The following is a 24,122-nucleotide window of genomic DNA, read 5'->3' as shown; positions in this document are numbered from 1 at the left end:
TACAGGTGCTCTGTTGCCTACACCTCATGGCATCAGGAAGTTACCAGGGCATGATAGCCGCAGTTGGTGGTGTGTCACAGAGCTGCCAATACTGTTTTTTCAACACCTTCCTGGACCTCATGATGGACAGAATGCATCATTACATAACCTTCCCCAGCACACAGGCGGAGCTGCAGAAGACCAAGCTGGATTTCTACCAAATGGAACAGTTGCCACACGTAATAGGCTGCATCGATGGGACCCACATACCAATATGCCCACCTGCAGCAACAGAATACATTTACCGCAACCGCAAATCCACTCACTCCATAAACGTGCAGCGGATATGTGATGCAAACTTCATCATCACTGACATTGTGGCCAAATTCCCAGGGAGTACCCACGACTCCTACATATTCAGGAACAGTGGGATATATACACGTCTGGCTGCGGGTGAATTCGGAGAAGGATACCTACTAGGTAAATCAATGTCACACACCCTGATGTATACCTTGGAATAAACTATTGGTGACACAAATTAATGGCACTTTCTCATACATTTAGGTGACAGCGCAAATGCCCTCCGGACTTTCCTACTCACCCCATATCCCAACCCATCCACCCCAAGGGAGAGGAGATACAATGTGGCACATAACAGCACACGCAACATGGTGGAGCGCACCTTTGGACTTCTAAAAAGCAGGTTTCGTTGCCTCTACAAACGTGGAGGTGCACGTCAGTACAGCCCCATCAAATGTTGCAAGATAATAGCAACATGTGCAATGCTACATAACCTTGCCACAAAAAAAGGAACAGCAGTGGAACTAACTGACTACGAGGATGAGGGCGAGGACAATCCCCAGCCAGAGCCCTGCGCAGCTGGTGTGGCAGCAGAACCGGATGGGAGACACAGACGGGCTGAGATAACACGCAACTATTTCTGAGTGAGTAAGGAGACAGAGCCAGTCACTGTATTTGTGCGATGGTGTTTAATAAGCACACCACCAAGATCAAAACCAGTGTCCCTACAGACATGGGTTACATCACCCATCAAATGAGTCACAAATCCTAATTGGATCTATTTCATGTGCCTGCGCGCTGCATTGGCACGTTCCTTGGCCACACTGTCTGTACTGTCGGTTTGCTCTTGGGCAGCGCTGTGGCGTTCGCTGAGCCTCCTACTCTCGGTGGGAGAGGGCGTAATGCTACTACGGCTAGTAGCCTCCTCACTGTCCCCCCCGCTTCTGTAGTGGTCACCTTCTCATTCTGCAGCAGTTCCAGTGCAGAGGTCATTGTCACCATCCCCCTAGCCACATCCCTACTACAATGTGCCATCTCCTCCTACATGGCTATTGACCTTCTGCACATTAGGGAGGTAGCAGTGGACAGCCGGTTCACCGCCTTGGTATAGGCCTCAAGTCTCTGCCTCTCCCTGCACCTAGAAAGGCAGTCCTGCTCCAACTGGCTGCACAGCTGACTCACAGACGTTGCTACCTCTCTCAGGCTCAGACATGTTGTTGTTCATTGCACTTTTTCCCTTTTCTATTCTGTCCATGTGCTTGTTCATGTGCGACATCTCCCTGTGCTTTGACCGCATTGCTCTCCATTGCCGGTGCTGGACCTTGAGCATGTTGCCTTCCAGTCCAGCTAACACACTTTCACCTTGCTTCGTGACTTCAGGACTTGCTGGCCTTACCCTGCGGCATCTGAAGGATATGGGGGCGCACTCTGATGGTGTCTCAGCCCTTTCCATGTTGCTGTCCTCATCCACTGGAGAGTGTTGGCCCCCTGTGCCCTCCTCCTCCGACACCTTCATCTGCTGGAGGGTGGCCATGGCATGCCTCCTGCCTGACTGTGGTGGTGGCGTTTGTGGCAGTGCGGATGGAGTTGGTGGTGATGGCGGCGTTGTCTCGTGCTGCGTGATGTCTCGCCTGTAATGACAGAATGTAGATATACTCATTAATCTGGCTACATATGCATTGCATTAAACATCATGCCTGCCAATCACACTGACTGTCCTCTGCTTGCTAATTGCTTTCAAATGCTATTGGGTTTGCTGGAATGACTGTTCTATACATGTGTTTCCTAAGACTACATGTCCCACGATGCATTGCAGGTGATGAGTATAACATGGACTGGAGTGGGAGTCCCTATGCCTCTCTGGGGATTGGGGTTGGGGAGGGGAAAGCATAGCATGCTGGGCATGCATCTTACCTTGTTTCCTGGCAGCTCTGGCAGAGCTGTCTGCGTCTCCCACGCCACTCACACTCTCCGGCTGGAGGGTGGACTCTACCATGAGTTCCAGTGCTGTTGGTGCAGGTGCTCTGCTCTTCCCTCCACCAGTTTTGCTGGCCTGCCTCTGCCTCTCCACCATCCTTGCCTTCGCCGTCTTCCTCTAGTCATACCTCCTTTTCTTTATGTCCTCTATGGAGCGCTGGGTGACCCCTATTGCATTGATTTTGCTCTGTATCCCAAGCCAGATCTGTCTCTTCTAGGATTCTGGCACATGGAGGGACTGCTTCCCAAAGAGCTTTTCATGGTCCTTGCTGACGTCTTCAATCAGGACCTCCAGCTCCTTTTCACTAAACTTCATCTTTCTTTTTCTTTCGGCACCCTCCTTCTCTCTCTCCTGGCTTGCCATTTCCAAGGTTTGTTGTTTTTTGTTTGAAGATGAGAGGCTGTGTTGCACCTGGCTCTTCTGCTCTGCTACCTGCCCCACAGTCAGCTCCAGGTTCAGTGCAGCTGCCTGGGTGTGGCCACTTCCTGTTTGGGAGGTAATTGGGATGCACAGGATTGGCTGATTCATCAAAAACCGAATTTTTGAAATACCGATTTGGTATTTACCGATTCGGTACTGGATTCGGTATTTACGAATCGGTATTGGTGTTTCGGATTTTTTTTACCGATTGCTTCCGATTCTGTCTTTTTTACCGATTATTACCGATTCGGTAAAATTTACTGAATATTTACGTACATCGGAGATACCGATTCCTTAATACCAAATCGGTAAAATTCGGTATTAAGGAATCGGTATTTCAGGTTTACCTTCATATGGCCCTAAGTGTTTTTGCATTGCACAAACTTCCAATGTACTGCAAATGACTTCCTTTTACAGCACTTAGGTGGCATTGATGCTTGATGCGAGATATGAAATAACCATGCTAACAAATAAATAAAAATCTGTTTAGGCAGTGTGAGCGCATGGTGTCTGCTCACATTGACTGTGATTTCTCTCCTCCGGACCCTGACAGCTAGATTTCCTTCACATACAATCTCTAATGTCCTCCCAACACGTGTGTATGTCACTATAGCAAGGTTGAAATTTTGGTCAACAAAAATATTGTATCCATTACATCACCTACCACTACAATGCCAGGGAAAGTATATGTTATTCTTTACCGTACCCTACCCTACCTCTTGGTATGTAGAGGTAACATTAGTATAGAGGAGGTTATGTATTTGTAGATCGATATTTTTATTGCTGTCCTACCTACACCTAAAGCAAATGTCATACAATTATAATGCAGTTTACTTGTAAAAAACACATCATTGCCGAAAAACAAGTGTTAGAAATGGGCTTCCTGGTTGGCTAGGTAATGCGCCTAAGCCAGACACTAACCACCAGTCTAGTCAGGGCAAGGGAGTTACACGCTGAAGATAACCCCTGCTCACCCCCTTGTTAGCTTGGCATGAGCAGTCAGGCTTATCCCAGAGGCAATGTGTAAAGCGTTTGCACAACACACACATACAGTAGCAAAACACTAGGCACAGCACAAAAGAAACTCCACACAAGGTTATATAAAAATAGCCTTTGTCTTATCCAAAACACATTAGAAATACAATCACACATATACACTGCGCCAACTGCACTTGGTAACATTTTACAGGGGATTTAATACAGGACAGGGCCAATCAGGCCGTTGTCATAACCTTCAGAACAGGTAAATAATGAAACAACCACGTAAATTACATTAAGCATCATCCTAAAACATTATAGCATGACATTAGGCATAAAGCACAGTATGCATCTTATCAGGCATAAACCACACTATGCACTAGCATTAGGCATCACCTTAGGCCTAAACACAGAAATTACCCAATGACAACTGGCCTCCCAAAGGGGGCCTCAATGCCCTCTGTCCAGAAAGTCAGGTCATAGCTGCTACGTGCAGTAAGGGCAATGTGCGTCATGCACTGGGGCAGGAGTGCATCTCACCCTCCCTACCTTATCCTCTAGAAAGAAAAGGAACAATGCCCTGTGTTGCAGCTGCCCATGCTGGTGCGGTGCAGCTGTACACCAAAATTAGCCCGGGCACCCCTCTGCCCTTGAAGCCCTACTCCAGGACTCCTAAATGCCAGCAAGAAAATGTCCAAACGTTGCAGTGGGGCACTTCCCTGTGGTTCTGCTGAGGCACCAGCACTTCCTAACCCGGCATCAACAGTAACTTCTCCGGTCCTCTTCACAGGCACCAACAATGTGCCTCGTCTGGCCCCTGATTGGCTCTGGTCTCCAGTGAACCCGCGGGGCTCTCTTGACTTCACCCGGTCCCTCTCCTGGGACTTTGGCGTGGAGACCGTGTGAGGCTCTGGCCTGCTTCCCCGCCGCAGAGGGAGGCGGAAATTGAGCCCACGAGGCTCCGGCTGCTGACAGCAGGCCCGGCCCACAGTCAGGCAGTGCTTGCCTGACTTCCTGGTTGGTGCTTGCAGCAGCGGCGGCTCCCTTCTCTCAGCGGTGCAATACAGGGTGGGGACCCGCTTTTTAAAAAGGCATCACTGCATTTGAGCTCTCACAAAAGCGCACCAAAATGTGGGATGGGCTCCCGCTCGATTGGCAAAATGCGGGGGAATCCTCATGTCGGGATTCCCTCTAAGCAGATCACAGCTCTGCGCTGCGAAGCTCCAGAGCTCTCCTCCAGGGGCAAAAATTCAGTTGTCATGAGGTGCTAAGCCCACAGATTCAGGGCAAAGGCTGGGCCCAGGAAGGCCAGCTCACAGGGCCTTCCAGCAGGGAGGCAGTCCCCCATGGTGGTTCCTCTGGGGCCCAGCAGCAGCAAGTTCACCGGAAGCACAAAAGCACAACCTTTTCAAGGGGTCGCAGCCCCAATATTCATACACCATTTCTCCTTTGTCTGCCCTTTGCACAGGGCTTGGGGGAACCAGTCTGAGATGGTTCTAGGGGGTTTGGAGCACTTTGTTGGCAAGGCTCCTCTTCTCCTGTGTCAGGTGGGGGTTGTCATCAGACTCACCACAGGAGGGCGGAGCCAGCATTCACCTAGGCAGGCACAGACATATTCAGGGTCAGGGGACTACTCCTCCTCTACTCCAAATGCAGATCTCCCATGCAGCCTAGCACTAACTCACCCTGCCCTTCCTGGCGCCACACACACCTCACCAGTCCCTGTCACTCCAAAGCCAGACATGCAATCCACATCAGGTAGGCAGACTCATACCACATAGAAATGGCAACTTCTAAAAGTGGCATTTCTAAAATAGTGATAATAAATTTGCGCACACCATTGTGTAGCATTTATCATCACTATTCCAAATATACCAAACGTGACCATGCTGCTCCTCTTATATCAGGAATTACCACTGAAACACTTATCAGGGAATCCCCAATGCATTCCAGCAGTGAGAATCCAAAATGGCTGTTTGTGTTTACCAGGACATGTCACACACTTAGGGTACATGTCCTACCTTTCACCTACAATGCACCCTGACCGTAGGGCTAGTTAGGGCCTACCTTAGGGGTGACTGACATGCAGTAAAAGGAGGGGTCACAGACAAGGCACACACTTTAGTGCCATGTCACAGAGGCAGTAACACTGTGTGCAAAGGCCCTGCAATGGCAGAGGCCTTAGACAAGGTTGAAAGGCTACTTTGTTGGGTGGCGCAATCAGCACTGCAAGCCCACCAGTATCATTTAATTAATCGGCTCTGGGTATCTGAGATACCACTTTACGAGGGACAGGCAGGTAAATTAAATATGCCAAACAGGTGTAGACCAATCTTACCATGTTTACCACAGAGAGCACACACACTTTACACTGAACAGCAGTGCTAAAGTGCCTAGAGTCCTAAAACCACCAACACCATGTCAGAAAAAAGGCTAGGAGGAAGGCAAAACGTTCAGGCATGACCATGCAAAAAGGGCCAAGTCCAACAACAAGATAATGTTCACAGGTTACATGCAGCTATCACACATGCACACATAGAATACACACATACAGATTTCTGATTGCAGCTAATATTAAGTGCCAATGCATGTTTCAAAGGACCATCATTGCATTCAACCATAACTTTTGCATGATGTTTTCACTGAAGATAAGCAGTGGTGCAACTTTCTGAGTGCGGATTCTGCCATTAATGTTATATCACTGAAGTCTTAGAGATTTTGTAAAATTCAAGTGTCACACAAAAAGTGTAGCAAATGTGCCACGCAGATTCAGAAGGAGAATTATAAGGGTGTAGTAGGTAGCAGGTGTTGCATTTTGAAGCACTGGTGTGGTAGTGCACTGTTACTTGCAGGCAGCACATTTTCCGTTGAAATGACCGCTAAATCTGCAGAGACATGCAATTTTACTGGTAAAACTATATAGCGCACAAATGATAATGCCTGTAAATTGGCTTTCATCAAATTTTTATAATGTGCGCATCCCCAAGCCTCTTATTTAGTGTTATTGATCCTATTAAAATCTTTGTTTGCATCACACTTCGGAATTTCAAAAAATGTGTTTCATTTGTTCTCTATTAATTGCTGAAATATTTTGAAACGTGTTTAGTTCATTTACAGGTATTTAAATGCTGTTGGGTGTTAGAAAAAAAGAAAACTAACATCCTACAGCCTTTCCATTCACTTCCTGTATCCCAGCCAGATTGTCACCTAGGTCAACAAAATCCTCTCAATTTTCAGTCACAGAAATAAATGAAACACCATTTCCTAATAAGAAGCAATTAGTCAGAAAACCTATCTTGACATTTGACCTTTGTCTTTGAATGCCCAGCAAATGGGACAATAGTTAAAGGCCTCTTTATTCTGAACTCTAGCATGGTTATTTTTGGGGCTGCTACAGCACCCCCACCCCTCCCCTGTCTACGCACCCCTACTGCCAGCACCTATAAATGATAGAAATGCCTAATTAACTAGAAATTCCCCGGAAGACATGGAAATATCACAAAATGTAGCTCATATAATGCATTTCTGAGGTTCCTAGATTTATGATGGCGTTTTTCCTCTGTGCTTTCAGCTGCCTCGCTCAGTGTGTACTGAGAACTGCCCCCTTGGGCACAGAAGGGCTGCTCGTCATGGACAACCAACCTGTTGCTTTGACTGCATCCCATGTCCGGTCGGTGAGATTTCAAATGAAACAGGTACTTTTTTTATAACGCAGAAAATGTAAGCCGACAAATACAATACAGTTGTTTAGCAGTTTGTGACAAGGCAAACAATATTCAGACCTTTGTCTGATTACAAAAATACAGAAGTGTGTTAAAAGGTTTCAAGTGTCTGCAATATCTGTACCTTTGGCCATGCCAACAATATTTGGGCTGGTGACATCACATTATTTCCCGATCTTAACCAGGGGCATAGGTTAGGAAGTGAGATTCACGGGGTGTGAATGTCAAATTTACCAACTAGAATAGTTGCAAAACACAACATAGACAGCGCAGACCTGACTCAGAGCCCAAGACCCAACTACCAATCCAAGAATACATTTATTTGGCGGGTGTCCCCTTGAAGACACACCCCTTGTCTTACGTTTGTGAAGCTGATTATCACCATATCATTGTCCACATTCTGCTTCATGCCTTCTGGGCAATGGCTGAGGGGTTTGCTATTAGAATACTGAGTTTGCACTATCGACATGCAAACATATTGTGACCAAAATATTGACTGATACTATATTGTAAGTAATATTTATAGCTTTACCATACTTAACTACGTATATGTGTACTATGACAAGTGCATGTATCCTCATGGTACTCAAAATCAATATTTACCAATTTAAACTTACTTAAATGATATCCTGGTCATCGATATTTTGGGCCCCATCTGTTTGCATGTTGATATTTTTTAACTTTATATTCTGACATACAAGTGGCTCATCAGGTCAGTGTATGTAAACATCTCTCACCATGCTAGCCTTTATTCATCTGCTGACCAGATTCTCCTATTCAGCTCCAGGCATATTCTCTGCTTGGAGCATGTCAAGCACAGCGTTTTAAATGATAAACTAGTCATTCAAAGGTGGTGAGGCATGAACCAATCCAAAGCAAATTCCTAGGCTTCCCCCTACTAGATATGCCGCAGAGTGATCATCTCCTTTCCTATGGGTGTGATATATGCCAGGAAAACTATCACAGAATTATGAGCACCTAAAAATTAAAATGATGAACAATTAGCTCTACAGCTTCTCAACTTCATCAATTGCCCCTTTTCTAATGGATTGAGCTCCAAATGAAATCTGCTTCCCAAAGCCAACGCTCAGTTTATGGGTCCTGTAGTTTCAGGCTCCACTGGGTCTGAGGAAATACCTTCTAGGAATATGAAAGAAAAACTTGTATTCATAGATGTTCTGCTTGGACTTTCACACTTGGGTTCTCTATAATGCTGGATCATGGGTCTTCCGTCTGTCTGCACACATACAGTTGTTTTACCACAGTGATCTTAGTAAAGAGAGCACAAGTGACTGCCCTTGTGAAGTGAGTTTCAACGCAGGTTCATAAAGAAAACATAGTTTATTTGTAGAAGACAGCTTAAACAGCCACAGCTGGCAATAACATTTACTTAACTTCCCAACGCTTGTGGTATTACCCCAGAATAGAATACAGATAGCATTCTACAACCAAGAATTCAAACCCACTTTTTATAGCAAGCTGGATAGATTCTTTGACCACTCTATTAAAGCGTTCTATCTGGCCATTGGCTTGTAGGTTATAATTGTACACTCTTTTATGCAAGACACCGCATCTTTCTAGAAATTAATCAAACTCCTTGCTAACAAATTGAGGACCATTATCAGAGATTATTTCTGCAGGCAACCCTTCACGGCAAAAAACCTCATCTAAAAATTCAATTATTTGAGTTGAACTAATCTTATCTACAATCTTCAACTCAGGCCATTTTGAAAAATAATCTATTAAAACTAAAGCATAAACATCCTTGTTGAGAGACAAAGCAAGGGGACCAATAATATCAATGCCCAGTTTCCTCCAAGGACCTTGAACATACTCAATAGAAGTGACATCCACAGACAGTGGTTTGACTGATGTATCACTTTTAGAACAAAGAAGACACTGTCTGACCCATTTATCAACCATACTATTGACACTAGGCCTCTAGTAAAATTCTGTGATCCGTCTTTTGGTGCTGGACATACCCATGTGGCCTTGATGAGCCATGGTCAATATTCAATCTCTCTAATTTTATAAGGAGGAACAATTTTATCCCCTCTTGTTACAATACCTTGAGAAAATATTAGCTCATCCTTGATCTTGCAAAATGACACAAGTTTGCCACTTAATTTCCTTTCTTCAGGCCAACCCACTTGTAAAAAGGTCACCACATTAGATAGGATACTGTCCTCACACATTGCATTCTTCCAATCAGTTTCAGAAATAGCTTCCGATGACAATACATTAGTACTTCCACTATTAACATCATCAATTGTGTATGCCACTTCAAAGTCAACACCATTGTTGTTGGTGTCAGGTGTATCTGACAAAGGTAATCGTGACATTCAATCTGTATGTACATTTAAACGCCCTGGAACAAATTCAACAACACACTGATATTCCTGTAATTTGGCAGCCAATCGTGCTAAGCGAGCTGTTAATGTTCTACCACCACCAACAGCTGACATATTGATTAAAGGCTTGTGGTCTGTTCTTAAGCGAAATTTGGTACCCCACAAGAATTGACAAAATGTTCCACAGCCCATGTACATGCTAACAGTTCCTTTTCAATGGTGGAATATTTATATTCAGCACCACATAACATTCTAGATGCATAAGAGACAACATATTCATCACCTTTGTTCCTTTGCATTAACACAAAGCCTAAACCTACATTGCTGGCGTCTACAGCTACAATACATTCTTATCCAATTTCAAAAGGACTCAAAAATGGTGCATCAACTATTTCTTTCTTTAAAAGCTCTAAAGCAAATTGTTGTTCTTTGTCCTAAATAAACTTCAATTAAAAAAAAAAAATGTTCTTAAAGAATGTAATTTTGAAGAATAATCTTGTACGAATTTGCTATAAAATTCTGTCAAGCCTAAAAAAGAAGGCAATTGTTCTTTCCTGGTAGGAGCAAGAGCATTAGAAATACTTTGAACATGATTAAACTTAGGTTTTATACCATCACTAGAGATCTCATGTCCCAAACATTCCACTTTACTTTTCAAAAGTCAAACCTTTATTTTGTACACATTTTAACACATTTTCCAAATTCTTATCATTTTCCTCGTAGTTCTTTCCAAAAATTAAAATATCATCCTAGAAAGCAATTGCACCAGAACACCTTTCCAAAACCTCCTTCACAAGTCTTAGAAAAACGGAAGCAACGCTGGCTAAGCCAAACGGCATACATGAAAATTGGAACATACCCTCAGGCGTAACAAAGGCTGTCAAAAATGTAGGTCAATGGTACATTTCTTACTCTGTGTCTAACAGGAATTGAGCCCTCCTTGAGAATAATTTTATGTTTACAATTTACGAATTACCCCAGAGAATCATTAAAAAAGAGTGGGAAACCTGTCTCTCATTTCAGTCGCACGTTCCTCATTGTTGGATGCCACGACATAGACGGGTGGCGAGGCATTGGGATCAAACTTTATAACCATCTTTTGTTGATGAGGCCAACCAAGTATATATACACCTTTGGTGGCTACATAAACTTTTCCTCTGGTTCTTCTGCCTTTAAATTCTAAGTCTGCCCACATAAACCCATCAAGATCAATATTGTGACCAGAGTAACCACCAGATTGAATGTCAGGTGGAAATAACTTTTTCGTTTTCCAAAATTCATCAAAAGCATTTCTGCCAATAATATTGTACCAAGCACATGCATTCACTAACATAGAAACCTCCATACCATCAATTGATACTTTGCCGCTTGGAAAACCTTTGCAGTTAGTATTACCAACACACAGTATACTATTGACCTCTGGGAGAGGTTCACTCTCTTCATGTGTCCTGAAATTACTTTCTTGAGAAGACTTGCAAACTTTGCTAAGATGTACAGTTTTCTTACATTTAATGCAAATCTTGTTCCACGCAGGACACCCTGTGTAGCTTCCAACGTGGTCAAGACTACCGCACCTATAACAAACAATTTGGGTATTTTCCCCCAAAAAATTGTAATCCTTTCCCACAGTGTCTTTCTTAGCAAGGAAAGGGGAACATTTTTTGGAAGTTGATTGATCCTTTATTACAGACACTTCCGGAACAGCCTCATTAACTTTAACAACTTGTCCCCTAATTTCACTAACAAACTTCTCAGATTGTTCAATGCCTTTAGCAATATTTACTACAGCACGTGGGGATGATTCAGTACCCATCCATAGTCTTTCTTGAATTTTCTTACTTTTAGTTTTCATTATAATTTGATCCCTTAAAACTTGTTTGAAATTAATAGTTTCAAAAGCACAAGATCCTGCTAACCAGTGTTAAACAGCTACATAGTCCTCGATGGATTCATCCTCTTTTTGTGCACGAGAATAGAATTTAAACCTTTCCATGACGGTATTAATTTTCCTACCAAATCTAATGCTTATTTGTTGAATAGCAATATCAAAAACATTGGTATCCCCAGAACCTTGGATAGGTGGTACATTCGCAAATACTTTTAAACCTACTCCCCCTAAACAGTGCCTTAAGAGTGCCAGTTTCCTCTTAGGAGAACAACCATCCTCTTCTGAAACGTCAACATAAGCCAGGAACATAGGATACCACAAGTCCCATTCCATTTTAGGTTCACCGGCCACCGGCAAAAAATGTGGGGGTGCAACAATATTAGACATGCTTCAAAACAGTAGGAAATGGGAAAACAATGAACACTAAATATATTTTTTATTATTATTATTAGGGGGTTTTGTAAAGCGCTTGGTGACGCTCAACGGCGTGTCCCCGCGCTGAGGAGCGAGTGCTTACAGGAGGACTACAGAAAGCGGAACCTATTAGCGAATGAATAATATTGTTTTTAACTTGGCTCTGAAAATTGATTCAGATGGTTCTAAGCGCAGTGTCGCAGGTAATTTGTTCCAGCTGGACGCAGCTAGATACCTGAAGGATCTGCCACCCATCCGTGCTTTAGATACCTTTGGAATGGCCAGGCGCCACGAGCCGGAAGATCTGAGGGAACGGGGCGGCTCGTATAGTGTCAGCAGTCCTTGCAAAGGAAGGGGAGACCTGCCATTAATGATCCGATGGCATGTGCAGAGTGCTTTAAACTCCACCCTGCTTCTTACCGGGAGCCAGTGCAGGGTCTGGAGCGCCGCTTTTGAGGCAGCTCTTCTGGGTAGTCTAAGCACCAGTCGGGCAGCAGCGTTCTGCAAAACCTGCAGGCGGCTCAGATTCTTCTCTAAGGTCCCTAAATAAAGAAGGTTGCCGTAGTCCATCTTAGATGTAACAAGTGCATGCACCAGCGTTTGGCGAGCTTTAATGGGTAAGAACTTCAGCACCTTCCTAAGAGTCCCAAAGCAAGATCCGACCACCCGATTAATCTGGAGGCCAAAGGTCAGGTTGGGATCGAACCAAATGCCCAGATTCCTCGCCTCCTGGCAGGGGATGGGTGTTGGTCCCAAGCATGGCGGCCACCACGCCGACGTCCACGCCGCCTGGCATCCCCCCACAACCAGCACCTCAGTCTTGCCTCCATTGAGCTTGAGGCAGTTGGCGGACATCCAGGCAGCAAGGTCTTGCATGCATGCTCTGAAGATGTCCGCCGCAAGACTGGGCGCACGTGATAGGGAGATGACCAGCTGCGTGTCGTCGGCATAGGACACCATGCGAAGGCCATGACTCTCCACTATGGTGGCAACCGGAGCAACGTAAAGATTAAAAAGAGTTGGACTCAGGGACGAGCCCTGCGGCACTCCCTGATCCAAAGATACTCGCTCCGAGTAGTAGTCACCCTGCCTGACTTGAAAGCCTCGACCAGATAGAAATGAATGGATCCATTTCAGCGCTGCCCCTCTCACCCCTCCTTTACTCAGACACTGTAGCAAGATGGAATGTGCCACAGTGTCGAACGCAGCGCTGAGGTCCAAAAGTATCAAGGCCATAGTTTGGCCCTCGTCAGCACCCTGCCTGAGGGTTTCAGTGGCCCTGAGAAGGGCTGACTCCGTAGAGTGACGTGGCCGAAACCCAAATTGGGTAGGATGAAGGAGATTATTCTCCTCCACAAATTGCATTAACTGCACATTTGCTACCTTCTCCGCCACTTTGGAAAAATAGGGTAGCAGGGAAATGGGATGCAAGTTGTCCAGCTTCTCAAAGCTTATGTTGGGCTTCTTGCGAAGGGGGAGCACCACGGCCTGTTTCCAGTCCTCAGGTATGGAACTGGACCCGAAGGAAACATCCAGCAGGTGTCTAATGTAGGGTTCAAGTGTCATTAGGCTGTCCCCCAGCCGTTTTGGGGAAGCTGGGTCCCGGGGGGAGCCAGATTTCACTGATCTACATATTTTGATTAGATTTTCTGGTGTGGGGGTAATAAAGTTGAGCAATAAGTTTTGTCCAGCTTCCTCTCCTACTGGTTCTGCTAGTTCTTCCGCTACTAAGGGTAAGGCAGGAAAGGCAGAGTGGATCTTGGACACTTTGTCCCCAAAATAGTTTGCAATACGATTGCAGGCTGTTACCGAGTAATCATCGTTTCCCAGGGAGGTTTTTGGGATGGCCAGGGATTTATATACGCTAAACAGTTCCTTAGATGAGTTCTCTGCACCCAGGATTCTGACTGCGTAATATGCGGCTTTCTCTATCCGGATCTATTGTGATAAACCCGTCTCTTGACGAGGTATCTCTCTTTCAACTGGTCATCGTATGCCACTCTCCACTGTCTTTCAGCACGTTTACAGTCTCTCTTGGCACTGCGCAACGCCTCGCTGAACCAAGGTGCAGTTCTTCGTATGCGGGCACCCTTCTTTGACTGGACTAAAGGGGCCGTGCAATCGAGGGCAGCCGTGATACGGTCGTTGAGCAGTTTGTTTGCCTTATCCGCATCGTCGCCTTCCGGAGGCCCATCTGTGGTGAGAGCCTTATTAAACTCTGGCAGGGAGAACCTTGCCCATTTTCGCCTGGGATAATTGGGAGGGGTGGGGTCCGTGACTTTGTATATAGGAAGAAGCATTAAATATAATGAAAAGATCTAAACTTATGTAAAATAATAATTTAAAATTAAAATAGTCTACTAATAGAATATCTCAATAGGAAATGGGTTACTAAAATAAGAAGACTAAAATAATAAAAGTAGTCACCGAAGTTTGTGTATTTCTGAGTGGTGTCAAACTCTATAAAGCTTCAACAGTAGTACTCAGGTAGTATCAGATAAATGCAGAGTATTTGTGCACGGGATGTCAAATAAAGAAATGGTGAACGAGTAAAAGAAAAGTGAGATGCGCTGCTATGGAAATGGAAGTAAAGAAATGTTGACACAGGCGCGTGCCGCGTAGCATGTAATACCGTGGTTGAATTCCCAGAGTGCAACAGACTGTGACGTACAAAAGAAGCTGAGAGTTCTAGAGGCTCAAGCAAAGGAAACAGCCCGTACAGGAACCGGTGAGTAGTTTTTAAACTAAAACAATGTCCTTTTTTGCCATCTAGAGAAAGAAATGCAACCAAATAAGAAAAACACTCTGGTCTGATCGCGTAAGTAATTCTTCAGAACTGCGATGTATGAACTTGCTATTCGATTCCACAGAGCTGCGATATCCAATTAACAGCGCAGAACTCAGGCAAAGAGTCAGTAATATGAAACACGTACATCTGCTGCAGTTTGAGTAATTACCACAGCCGTGGGTGCAATCAATATACACTTGTAGGCCAAAGTACAATACAGTTTCCCAACAAAATTCCACACAGTCCAAGAACGTGTTTCCAGAAACAGCCGCTGGTGCTATCAGAGCACAATTAAATACAAAGCGGCTGCTGGTGAAATCAATACACAGGATAAACAGGAAACACAGTACCTGTTTAAAAACTTTTCCGTTACATGTGAGCACTGTCTTTCCATAAATCATGATCGCCGCCAAATTATGAAGTAAGTTCCAATGCAGGTTCATAAAGATAATGTAGTTTGTTTGTAGAAGACAGCTTAAACATCCATAGCTGGCAATAACGTTTACTTAACTCCCCAACGCTCATGGAATTCTCCCAGAATAGAATACAGATAGCATTCTGCAACTAAGAATATTCTAAGTTGGAACACCACACCTTGTTCAGTAGTCTCCATCAAGTGCAAAGGGCAAAACATCTGGAGCCCATCTTTATTGGGGCGTGCACTCACTTGCACGGGGGCATACCTTATGCAAATGAGGAAATCCTCTTGCCTCTGCGCTTGTGCCGTATTACAGATGTGGGCCAAGATGCAAAGAATCCCTCAGGAGTGGCCCTCTGCTGGAGGTAAAGGAGTTCTTATGGACCCCCAGACATGCCCTTGCAGTCACTGACTACATCCGCCTGTAAGGGAATCTATATTCCCCATTAAAAGTGAAGGTGTGTTGCCGCCTGCATAGTGAAGCACGGAGCGGCTTTAAAGCAGTCACTCCACATTTCACGTGAATGTGCTGCCCCCAGGGCAGCACGAGTTTGGTGCGACCGGCGCAATGAAGAATAATGCACCACATTTGTAATGCGACCCCAGGTTGCTAAAGCAACAAGCTTTGGCAACCCCAATAAGTCTCACCTGAATAAGATCTATTGGCTTTCCTAATACTTTCCACCATGTTGCATGGCAGTGCAGCCTCTGTGCAACATGGAGAAAAAAACATTGACAAAGCCAATTGATCTCGTATAATCGAGACCTATTGGCTTTGCCAGTGCTTTTTTTTAATGCTAAGGCTGGGAGCTATGTAGCCTGTTGGCTGCTGTCTCCCCCTCTCTCTTTGCCCCTACTCCTACACAGTATCTTGTGCCATTTTTAGAGATCCTTGGACTTAGACACAAATGCAGGCTATGGAACCTCAAGCCATTGCTCGAGATCTCTGGGACTGACTTAATTTCCAAAGAATATAATATAATGATTTCAGAAAAAAGTGAGTCGACTGAGAAATGCTCATTTTGCTGCTTGAAATGAAACCTTACATTTTTAAACCTTAATTTGTTTGGTTGTTAAAAACTGCATGAACAAGCTTGTACCCACTAAATGAAAGAAACAACAAATGGCTGTGAAGTCAAAACATCAATACTTATATTTCAGCAACGAAGAACCAAATCCACATTTTTTGCATAAGGATGACCTAGGTGGCACCTGTCTGCAGTCTAGGGAACGACGGTGGGTGTATTACTGGGGGAACAAACTTGTGTATAGCATAGCAAGGGAGTGGGGGTAGTGGTGGGACATTTGGAGCTGTATATGTTCGTGTGAGTGTGGGGATGTGTGGTCGGGGTGTGTGGTGGAACGTGTAAGTGGGAGAGAGGTGTGACTGTTGATAATAGCATCCTTGTCTGCCATGTCCACTATCATTGATGGAGGAGTATGTTGCTGCTAAAATGGGTGCGGGCTGCAGGTAGAGTTTAGGGGTGGTGGTAGGATGTGCAATAGTATCCAGTGGTGCCTGTGATTTCCTCCGTGAACATAGGGGATAAAGAGAGGGCCCTTTTGCTAAGGGTCTACGGATCTATGTATCTGCGTGGCCAGGGAGTAGATAGGGGGTGGGAGAGTATGGGGAGAGGATAGAGAAGGGGGGCATGGGGTGAGGTTGGGGGAGCTTATAAGGAGGAGGGTGATCACATTTGGAGGTATAGGAGGAGGAGGGGGGAATATAGTAAGGCAGGGCAAGCACTAGAAGTGATCGTAGTGGCAACAGGACGACAGCGCCACTGCTCTTCCCTGCACAGGCCGCGCTGCTTAAAGTGGTGCAAAGAGACAATTGTGCACTGTTCAGTGTAGGATTTGAGCTGGAGACATATCCTTCCAGTACAAATTCCTCATAGACGAACACATGGTGAGAACATCAAATACAGAGAGCGCACTGGTGCCCAAAGGTAATGTTTCAATTTCTGTAGGAAATCAATGCAATTCTCTGTTTAGCGTCTGCTTCATCTTGGTGATAGCCTATGTTGAAAAGTTCAGTAAGTCTACCTTAGTGGAGCACACTTTCCATCAAAACCTGGCGATTACGGTGATCTACTTCCAATAACACCCCCCTGATACAGTGCGAGGTGCAAAGTGAATTTGAAGCATCGAAAAGCCAACTTTCCAGCATATAGTACACAGGCTGATTAATGTTACCACCTTACAATGTCAGCTTCAGGTGAAAACATGAACATTTAAATTGCCCATCATTGATTACATATCTCCGAATACAGATAAAGCTACTGCCTGCAAGGAATGTCAAACCATTTCTCACAGCAACAGCAATATCTCGTAATTTCCTAAACAAACCTGCCAGATTAAATGAAACCTCTTGAACATTACCACCACTCGTTGCTACAGTCAAAGAAAATTGTCATCTCGTGGTCTAGTGAATTGCAATTAAAAAGCATCTCTGCAGTGTCTTATTTGTAGAAAAATAAGTGCTGGTGCCACAAGCTCTGCTCAGAAGCCTGAGTCACTTTCAAAGCGCTGGGATGCGTCATATCTGCAATGATACGTCACATCCCTGTGCTTTCCCCTGCACTGGCACACAATTAGCTATCATACGCCAACGCAGGCACCCTTGCAGCATGGTAAAAGGGTGTCTGCGTTTTAGAGGAGTAGCATTCTTACAAATTCACAAGTTTACGAAAGGTTGAAAATCTTGGAATGAGGCAGAAACCATGGGTGTTACGTGAGAACATCAACACCCATGCACGCCGCTTTCACGCAAAGTGCTGCCTGAAAAGGGGACATATTTACAAGGACACGAAAACCACGCAGGGTGGCTTATGTGTGATTCTAAATATGGGGCAGCAAAATGTCTGCCGGTGCTTCACATAAAGTGATGCACCAGCGGCGCAAGGGGCTTGTAAATATGAACCTAAGACTGCAAAGTCTGGAATCCATCTCAGACCTTTGTAGTCGATTTACAGACACTCCTTGCCCTAGTTCTTGCAGGTTCCTGATCTCTCCCTTTTTGGCAGTTTTTCCATGTTTTTCTTCCTTCGTCTTTACGTTGTGTTTTTTTTTCCCTCTCGTATACGCAGCAAATGCCTGAGGAGCTAAACTAAGTGCCAGTTCCAAAAAATTACTGCCAGTTGCCCTAGTACGGCATATCAGCAAAAAAAAAAGAAAAGAAATTCGGAGCAACTATCCGATGCCACGCATTTCAACAGCAATTATTTTAAAAGCTCATGGGGCATATTATCAAGAAAGGTGATACAATTATCGCCGCTTTAGCGGCATAAAACTGCCGGTAAAGCGGCAATAATAGGCTTGATAATATGCCCTTCTGAATTCCCATAGCAGCCCATGTTAACAGCAGAACCTGGGCTGCTATGGGAATTCACAAGGACATATTATCAAGCCTATTATCACCGCTTTAGCAGCAGTTTCCTGCCGACAAAGCGGCGATAATGTTACTGCCAGTTGTTGATAATATGCCCCCATGTGCTTGGAGTAAGGTGGAGCACTGGGCTCAAATCAGCTGCACAGTTGGTAAGATCAGGGGATGTGGGATTTTACATACACAATAAGCAGGACACTTCCTCGGCCCAACATTTAGTCTTGGGGTTGCTTGTGTGGTGACATGGAGGCAGCACATAGCCAAGAAATATCCTAAGTGGTGACAGGACACCGCACACTGCTACTTTCATTGTTACACAAGCACCAGTCATCTGTGATCTGAGCACAAATAGGACACCTATATGTGTGTATATCCTCATGTCACTTACTGTATATTTGAAATACATTTTTTTGAACCAATCATAATATGAAGTAAGAAAAAAGGAAACATTCTCAATCAAAATATTTATTTTAAAAGGTTTTGTTAAAAAAGCATTTATACCTCTTATTTACTCTAATACTACAGATCCGTTCCCATATCTCAGGCAGTAGCCTTACTCTCACTTGCACTTCTTTTCTGATAGGACATTGATATATTATAATATATAGCCACATTGTGGCATGTAGCACCCTCGAAATCACCAAAAACAAATAAATGAATAAATATATTTCAGATCATGATCTGCTATTGGAAAGCATTTTCTGCAAATATTTTAGCTTCTAGAATATGAACATCATCTCTATGGGAAAAGTATGGGGTTCTAAATAAAATGCTAGCAAGGAATAGAAAAATATGCTATCATACAAGAGGCACAATCAGGGATGATCAAAGAACTGTCCCAATTCCTGAATGACTCAGTAGTAGCCCCAGAGCACAGCTCTATTCCAGTAGGAAAATCTAATTCAAATCCATCAGCAGCTTCTTTGGAAACTGAATGGCAGACCACAAACAGCCTTACAAAAAGGCGCCAATGTTCTAAGACATTTTACCTGGAGAAATGAAGGAAAGCAACACCAAGCCTTTCAGAAGGAACCTCTTGGCAGAAAGATGTAGAAATGCAAAACACAGAACTATGACAACCTTTGAATAATCGGATGGTTTGCTAAAGGAACCAACAACAAATGTGAAAGTTCCATGAGACCTCATTCAAATACTTGGAAAGCTATACTCCTTAATCACTCCACCTGCCTCCAAGGAAGAAAGAGGACATCGTCAACCATAATTTAGTGGTACCCAATTTATTGTGCTGCAGAGCAAACCCAGGTTTGTCTATGCAGATAATGATTTTATGTAGTAGCCACCTCACTTGACTTGCCTATGCAGATTACCTTAGATTTGATCATTTTAGACTTTCTTGCATCTTAAGCTGCCTCATAGACCAAGCTCCTGAGAACCACGTTTTCTTGTCACCTGTAATCACCAAGGACTTTATTTGGTTTTTTTAAGAGTTTTATATAGCGCAAACTAGACCCGATACATCAGGTATCAGAGCGCTTTACATGAGCACCAGTTGCATTACAGAAGGACACATTCATTTTTGTTGGGCACGGGGAGATTAAGTGATTTGCCCAGAATCACAGGATGTTGAGCGTAGTTGCTGTAATCCCATGCAGACGCTGTGTCCTTCTCTGGTCACCCCACACGAGAACTACATGCACAAATGGCCAATGTGTCCTACAACTACCTCCAAATTTCAGGTACTTGTGCACCTCTGATATCAACCAGGTTTAAGAATACAATAAAGCCTAGAGATGGGTACCCCTTTTTAGCAATATGTACACGTCGTTCAACACTATAGATTGTAATTAAAATACCACTTAAAAAGTAATAACCTTCCTTATGCTGCGTCCAGGCTATTTAACAAAAATAAAATGACCTTCAAATGTTACGAATTTTCAAGAGGAAATGTTGATATTACAGTTTCTGCTTCCACTGAATAGCCTGTGTTTGTCTTGTTGCCTTTTAGATGCCACTGAGTGCATAAAATGCCAGGAACACCAGTGGTCTGACGAAGGACAGAAAGAATGCATCGCCAAACGACTAGAATTCCTATCATACGAAGAACCCTTGGGGGCAACCCTGGCCTCCATCTCCATCTGTTTTGCCACCATCACATTTTCTATCCTGTGCATTTTTATAAATCTGCGAGACACTCCAATCGTCAGGGCCAACAATCGGGCCCTCAGCTATCTTCTCCTGCTTTCACTCATCCTTTGCTTCCTTTGCTCACTGATATTTATTGGTGAACCCCAAAGAGAAACCTGCGTGCTGCGTCAAGTGGTTTTTGCCATTGTTTTTACTGTCTGTGTTTCCACCATTCTTGCCAAGACCATCACAGTGATCATTGCATTCAGTGCTACAAGACCTGGAAGTAGGCTGAGGCTTTGGATGAGACCTAGGGTGCCTTTCTACCTGATTGTGCTCTGCTCCTGCCCACAGGGTATCATCTGTACTGTGTGGTTGACAACATGTCCTCCATTTGTAGAATACAACATGAAAAGTGAATTGGGGAAGATCGTTATTGAGTGTAATGAAAGCTCCTTCATCATATTCTACTGTGTCCTAGGATACTTGGGTTTTTTGTCCGGCATTAGCTTCATCGTTGCTTTCTTAGCTCGAAAGTTGCCTGACAGCTTTAATGAAGCAAAGTTGATCACATTCAGCATGCTGGTGTTCTGCAGTGTGTGGCTGTTGTTTGTCCCAACCTATCTCAGCACAAGAGGAAAATATGTGGTCGCCGAGGAAATATTTGCAATCCTCTCTTCCAGCACTGGAGTTCTTTGCTGTATATTCTTCCCCAAACTATATATTGTTCTGCTGAGACCTCAGATGAACTCCCGTGAACATTTAATAGGGAGGAGCAGAGCTGATTTGACGTCTTAGCAGTTCCAGCACCAAAATAGGACCTATTCAAAGACTCCATGTTCACCTACATTTTATTAAACAAACGCTTTGACAAATATGCTTACATTAGCAAAATAGTTACCGATGTATTCTCCATTAACAGCTCATCCTTCTGCAAAGAGTATAGTCATTAAACAAACTCCAACATGAAATTATGCAACAGTGACTCAACTTTTTTCACTGTGATAGCTCCTCCCTGTAGAGTAAATTGTCCTCTCTGTTCAAGAATTTTACAGATTTGTGCATCACTTGACCCTGATTCTTCAAGGAGAAATCAAACATTATCAAGCACATGGTGGGACGTTAATGCTGCACAGAATCTCCAATACACTTGTACTCCAGATGCACATTTATTTTCCATTGTCCCTCAATTTGTCATTTGCCTGCCCAGGTTTTGTCTCATTGCAGGCTGGTGGCAGAGCAGGATGGGCATAACGCTCACTCTGTTGTTGTTCTGTGCGGGTCTATGCCATTTTCTTGATAGGACAATTGTTTTATCAAATGGTTTACTGGTAATTAAGAAGGACTGCAGAAGAATACCACTGGAGATTAAAGCGAGTGCCTGGCCATTGGCTACAGTCTCAATCTCACTTCTTGAAACAGTTACAATTTCTAATGTTGCAACCTCTCTTTCATTCAGGTCCTTCAAGCACAATGGAGATGTTGGAGTGTATTCAATGAAACCTAACATGCGACCTTGAACACCTGTTTATTTTGGGGGCAAACAGCGGGTTACAATGTTACATAGTAAAATAAGATACAAAGACCAGCAAATGTATTGCCAGCTTTTCCATCACTAAAATGATATTTTCTGTCAATATAAAAAAATAATTATGTATATATTCGCGTGAAAAGATCGAAAAATGTAAGGATGTCATAAACTACACATTACTTCCAAATGTAGATACTTTTCCGACACTTGGTATACAGGAGCAAAACTCTATTGCTGATCAGCACATGAAAGATTTGCATAGGTTTTTGCCAAAGGCAGAAAGCACTATGTTTTCCGACAACTATCTGGATAGAAACAATCAATTACAGATCCTTATTGAGACTTTGACAACATTTTAGAATCCGCAACTCTAAGAGCTCTTCCAATATGTACTTTCAAACATTTTACAAAAACGTAACACATAGTAACTCAGAGGGGAGATTATTCCGTAGCACAAGTGTTCTTTCCAACAGCAGTAGAACCTCTTTTTGTCTTCCCCCTAACTCTGCAGGGACGCCGGCCATTCTTTCTAATGCCCTGTGTCTAAAGCTGCACCCTACTTTCACTAATGCATGTGGGCAGAGGTTTACTACCAGTTGATGTCCTTACTTCATTTGAAGTGGTATATGTTCCTCATTAGTCTGTCCAATTAATCCTACCTGTTACACATCGCAATAAAAGTCAATTCATTGTATATCTGTAGACAGTTGGAGTCTGCACTTCACTGGTGTAATATGTACTACCTAATGAGACAGTCTACGCTTTGGTGTGAGAAACTGCAAAATAAATGCTTTAAGGCCAATGCTAACGCTAAGGTGCATTATTAGCTGTCCTCTTGTTTTTGTATGGTGCCCATGTAAATCACTGCTTTCTCTGCTTGCTCGCTTCTGATGTATTCATCCTCATTCTCATGTTTGGCACTGCTAAACGAGGATTCATAAATTACTAGCTCTTGTGCATCTTGTTCAAGTTAGTTTTGTACTCTTCATAAGAATGGGGTGCACCTGCAATTTTGAGTTTTACTTTCTGTCACGTTCGAAGCAATGCATGTCAAAGAAAACAATGAGAGTCATGTAAATTGGGGTGGAATCAGCATTGGATGTCATATGATGATCTACAGTGGGGTCTTGATGATGCATTGTATAGCAATATTGTAAAATGATTGATTGGCTAAATAAATGTGTGCATCGTTCACATAAGTGTATGTGCATATTGTGCTATCACTTCGACAATCAGGTGTCTAGGCCGGGAACCACCTACACTTGACTGTGGTGAAGAGAGAGTGCCAGGTGCCAAAGGTAAAGATTTCTCCAGGGGAATTGGGGATAGAGAGTGGCCTAGCATGTGACCCTCTGATCAGGTCAGATGTCGTTAGAGTGGTTAAACTTATTTGAGGTATCTGTGCATGTCTAGTCTGATATTTTGAGAGGGGCAAGCTGGGTAAAGGTGGAGTGTTATCTGTGTAGGGGAAGACAGGACAAGCTGTGCAGGGGAGATAGGTTTAAGGGAGTCACAGGATATAGGATGTTTGAAATTGGGTTTCTGGTTGGCAGAGTTAGGCACCATGTTCAAGCAGGAACTACAACCTATGCCTGGGTGGAGTTGGCAGAGTTTTACTCCGCGGAATTCTGAGTAGATATTTAAAAAACTCAGCCAAATGACGTGAAGTTGGCAGAGTTAGGCACCATGTTCAAGCAGGAACTACAACCTATGCCTGGGTGGAGTTCGTAGAGTTTTACTCCTCGGAATTCTGAGTAGTTACTTAACAACTCAGTCAAATTCCATGAAGTTCCGGGAGTGGGCGGAGTTTGCTTGGACAGCCCTAGTTCTTTATCGCCCATCTTAATGTTAAATCAACTCTGCCAGCAAACAGCATTTATCA

At 43.9% G+C, this 24,122-nt stretch overlaps 1 protein-coding gene across 1 annotated transcript in view; it reads left to right on the top strand.

The window, feature by feature from the left end:
* Window positions 1–23,399, top strand: part of LOC144769527 (extracellular calcium-sensing receptor-like) — a 50,994-nt gene extending 27,595 nt beyond the window's left edge. The window contains exons 4-5 of the mRNA XM_078653669.1: window positions 7,227–7,350; window positions 20,591–23,399. Coding sequence (XP_078509795.1) covers window positions 7,227–7,350; window positions 20,591–21,507 — 1,041 coding nt within the window. The 3' untranslated portion in view covers window positions 21,508–23,399. The remainder of the gene's footprint in view (window positions 1–7,226; window positions 7,351–20,590) is intronic.
* Window positions 23,400–24,122: the final 723 nt, after the last annotated feature.

The sequence above is a fragment of the Lissotriton helveticus genome, chromosome 7 (genome assembly GCF_964261635.1).
Source record: "Lissotriton helveticus chromosome 7, aLisHel1.1, whole genome shotgun sequence".
NCBI classification, from domain to species: Eukaryota; Metazoa; Chordata; class Amphibia; order Caudata; family Salamandridae; genus Lissotriton; species Lissotriton helveticus.
This window is presented reverse-complemented; position numbering and strand designations above follow the sequence as displayed.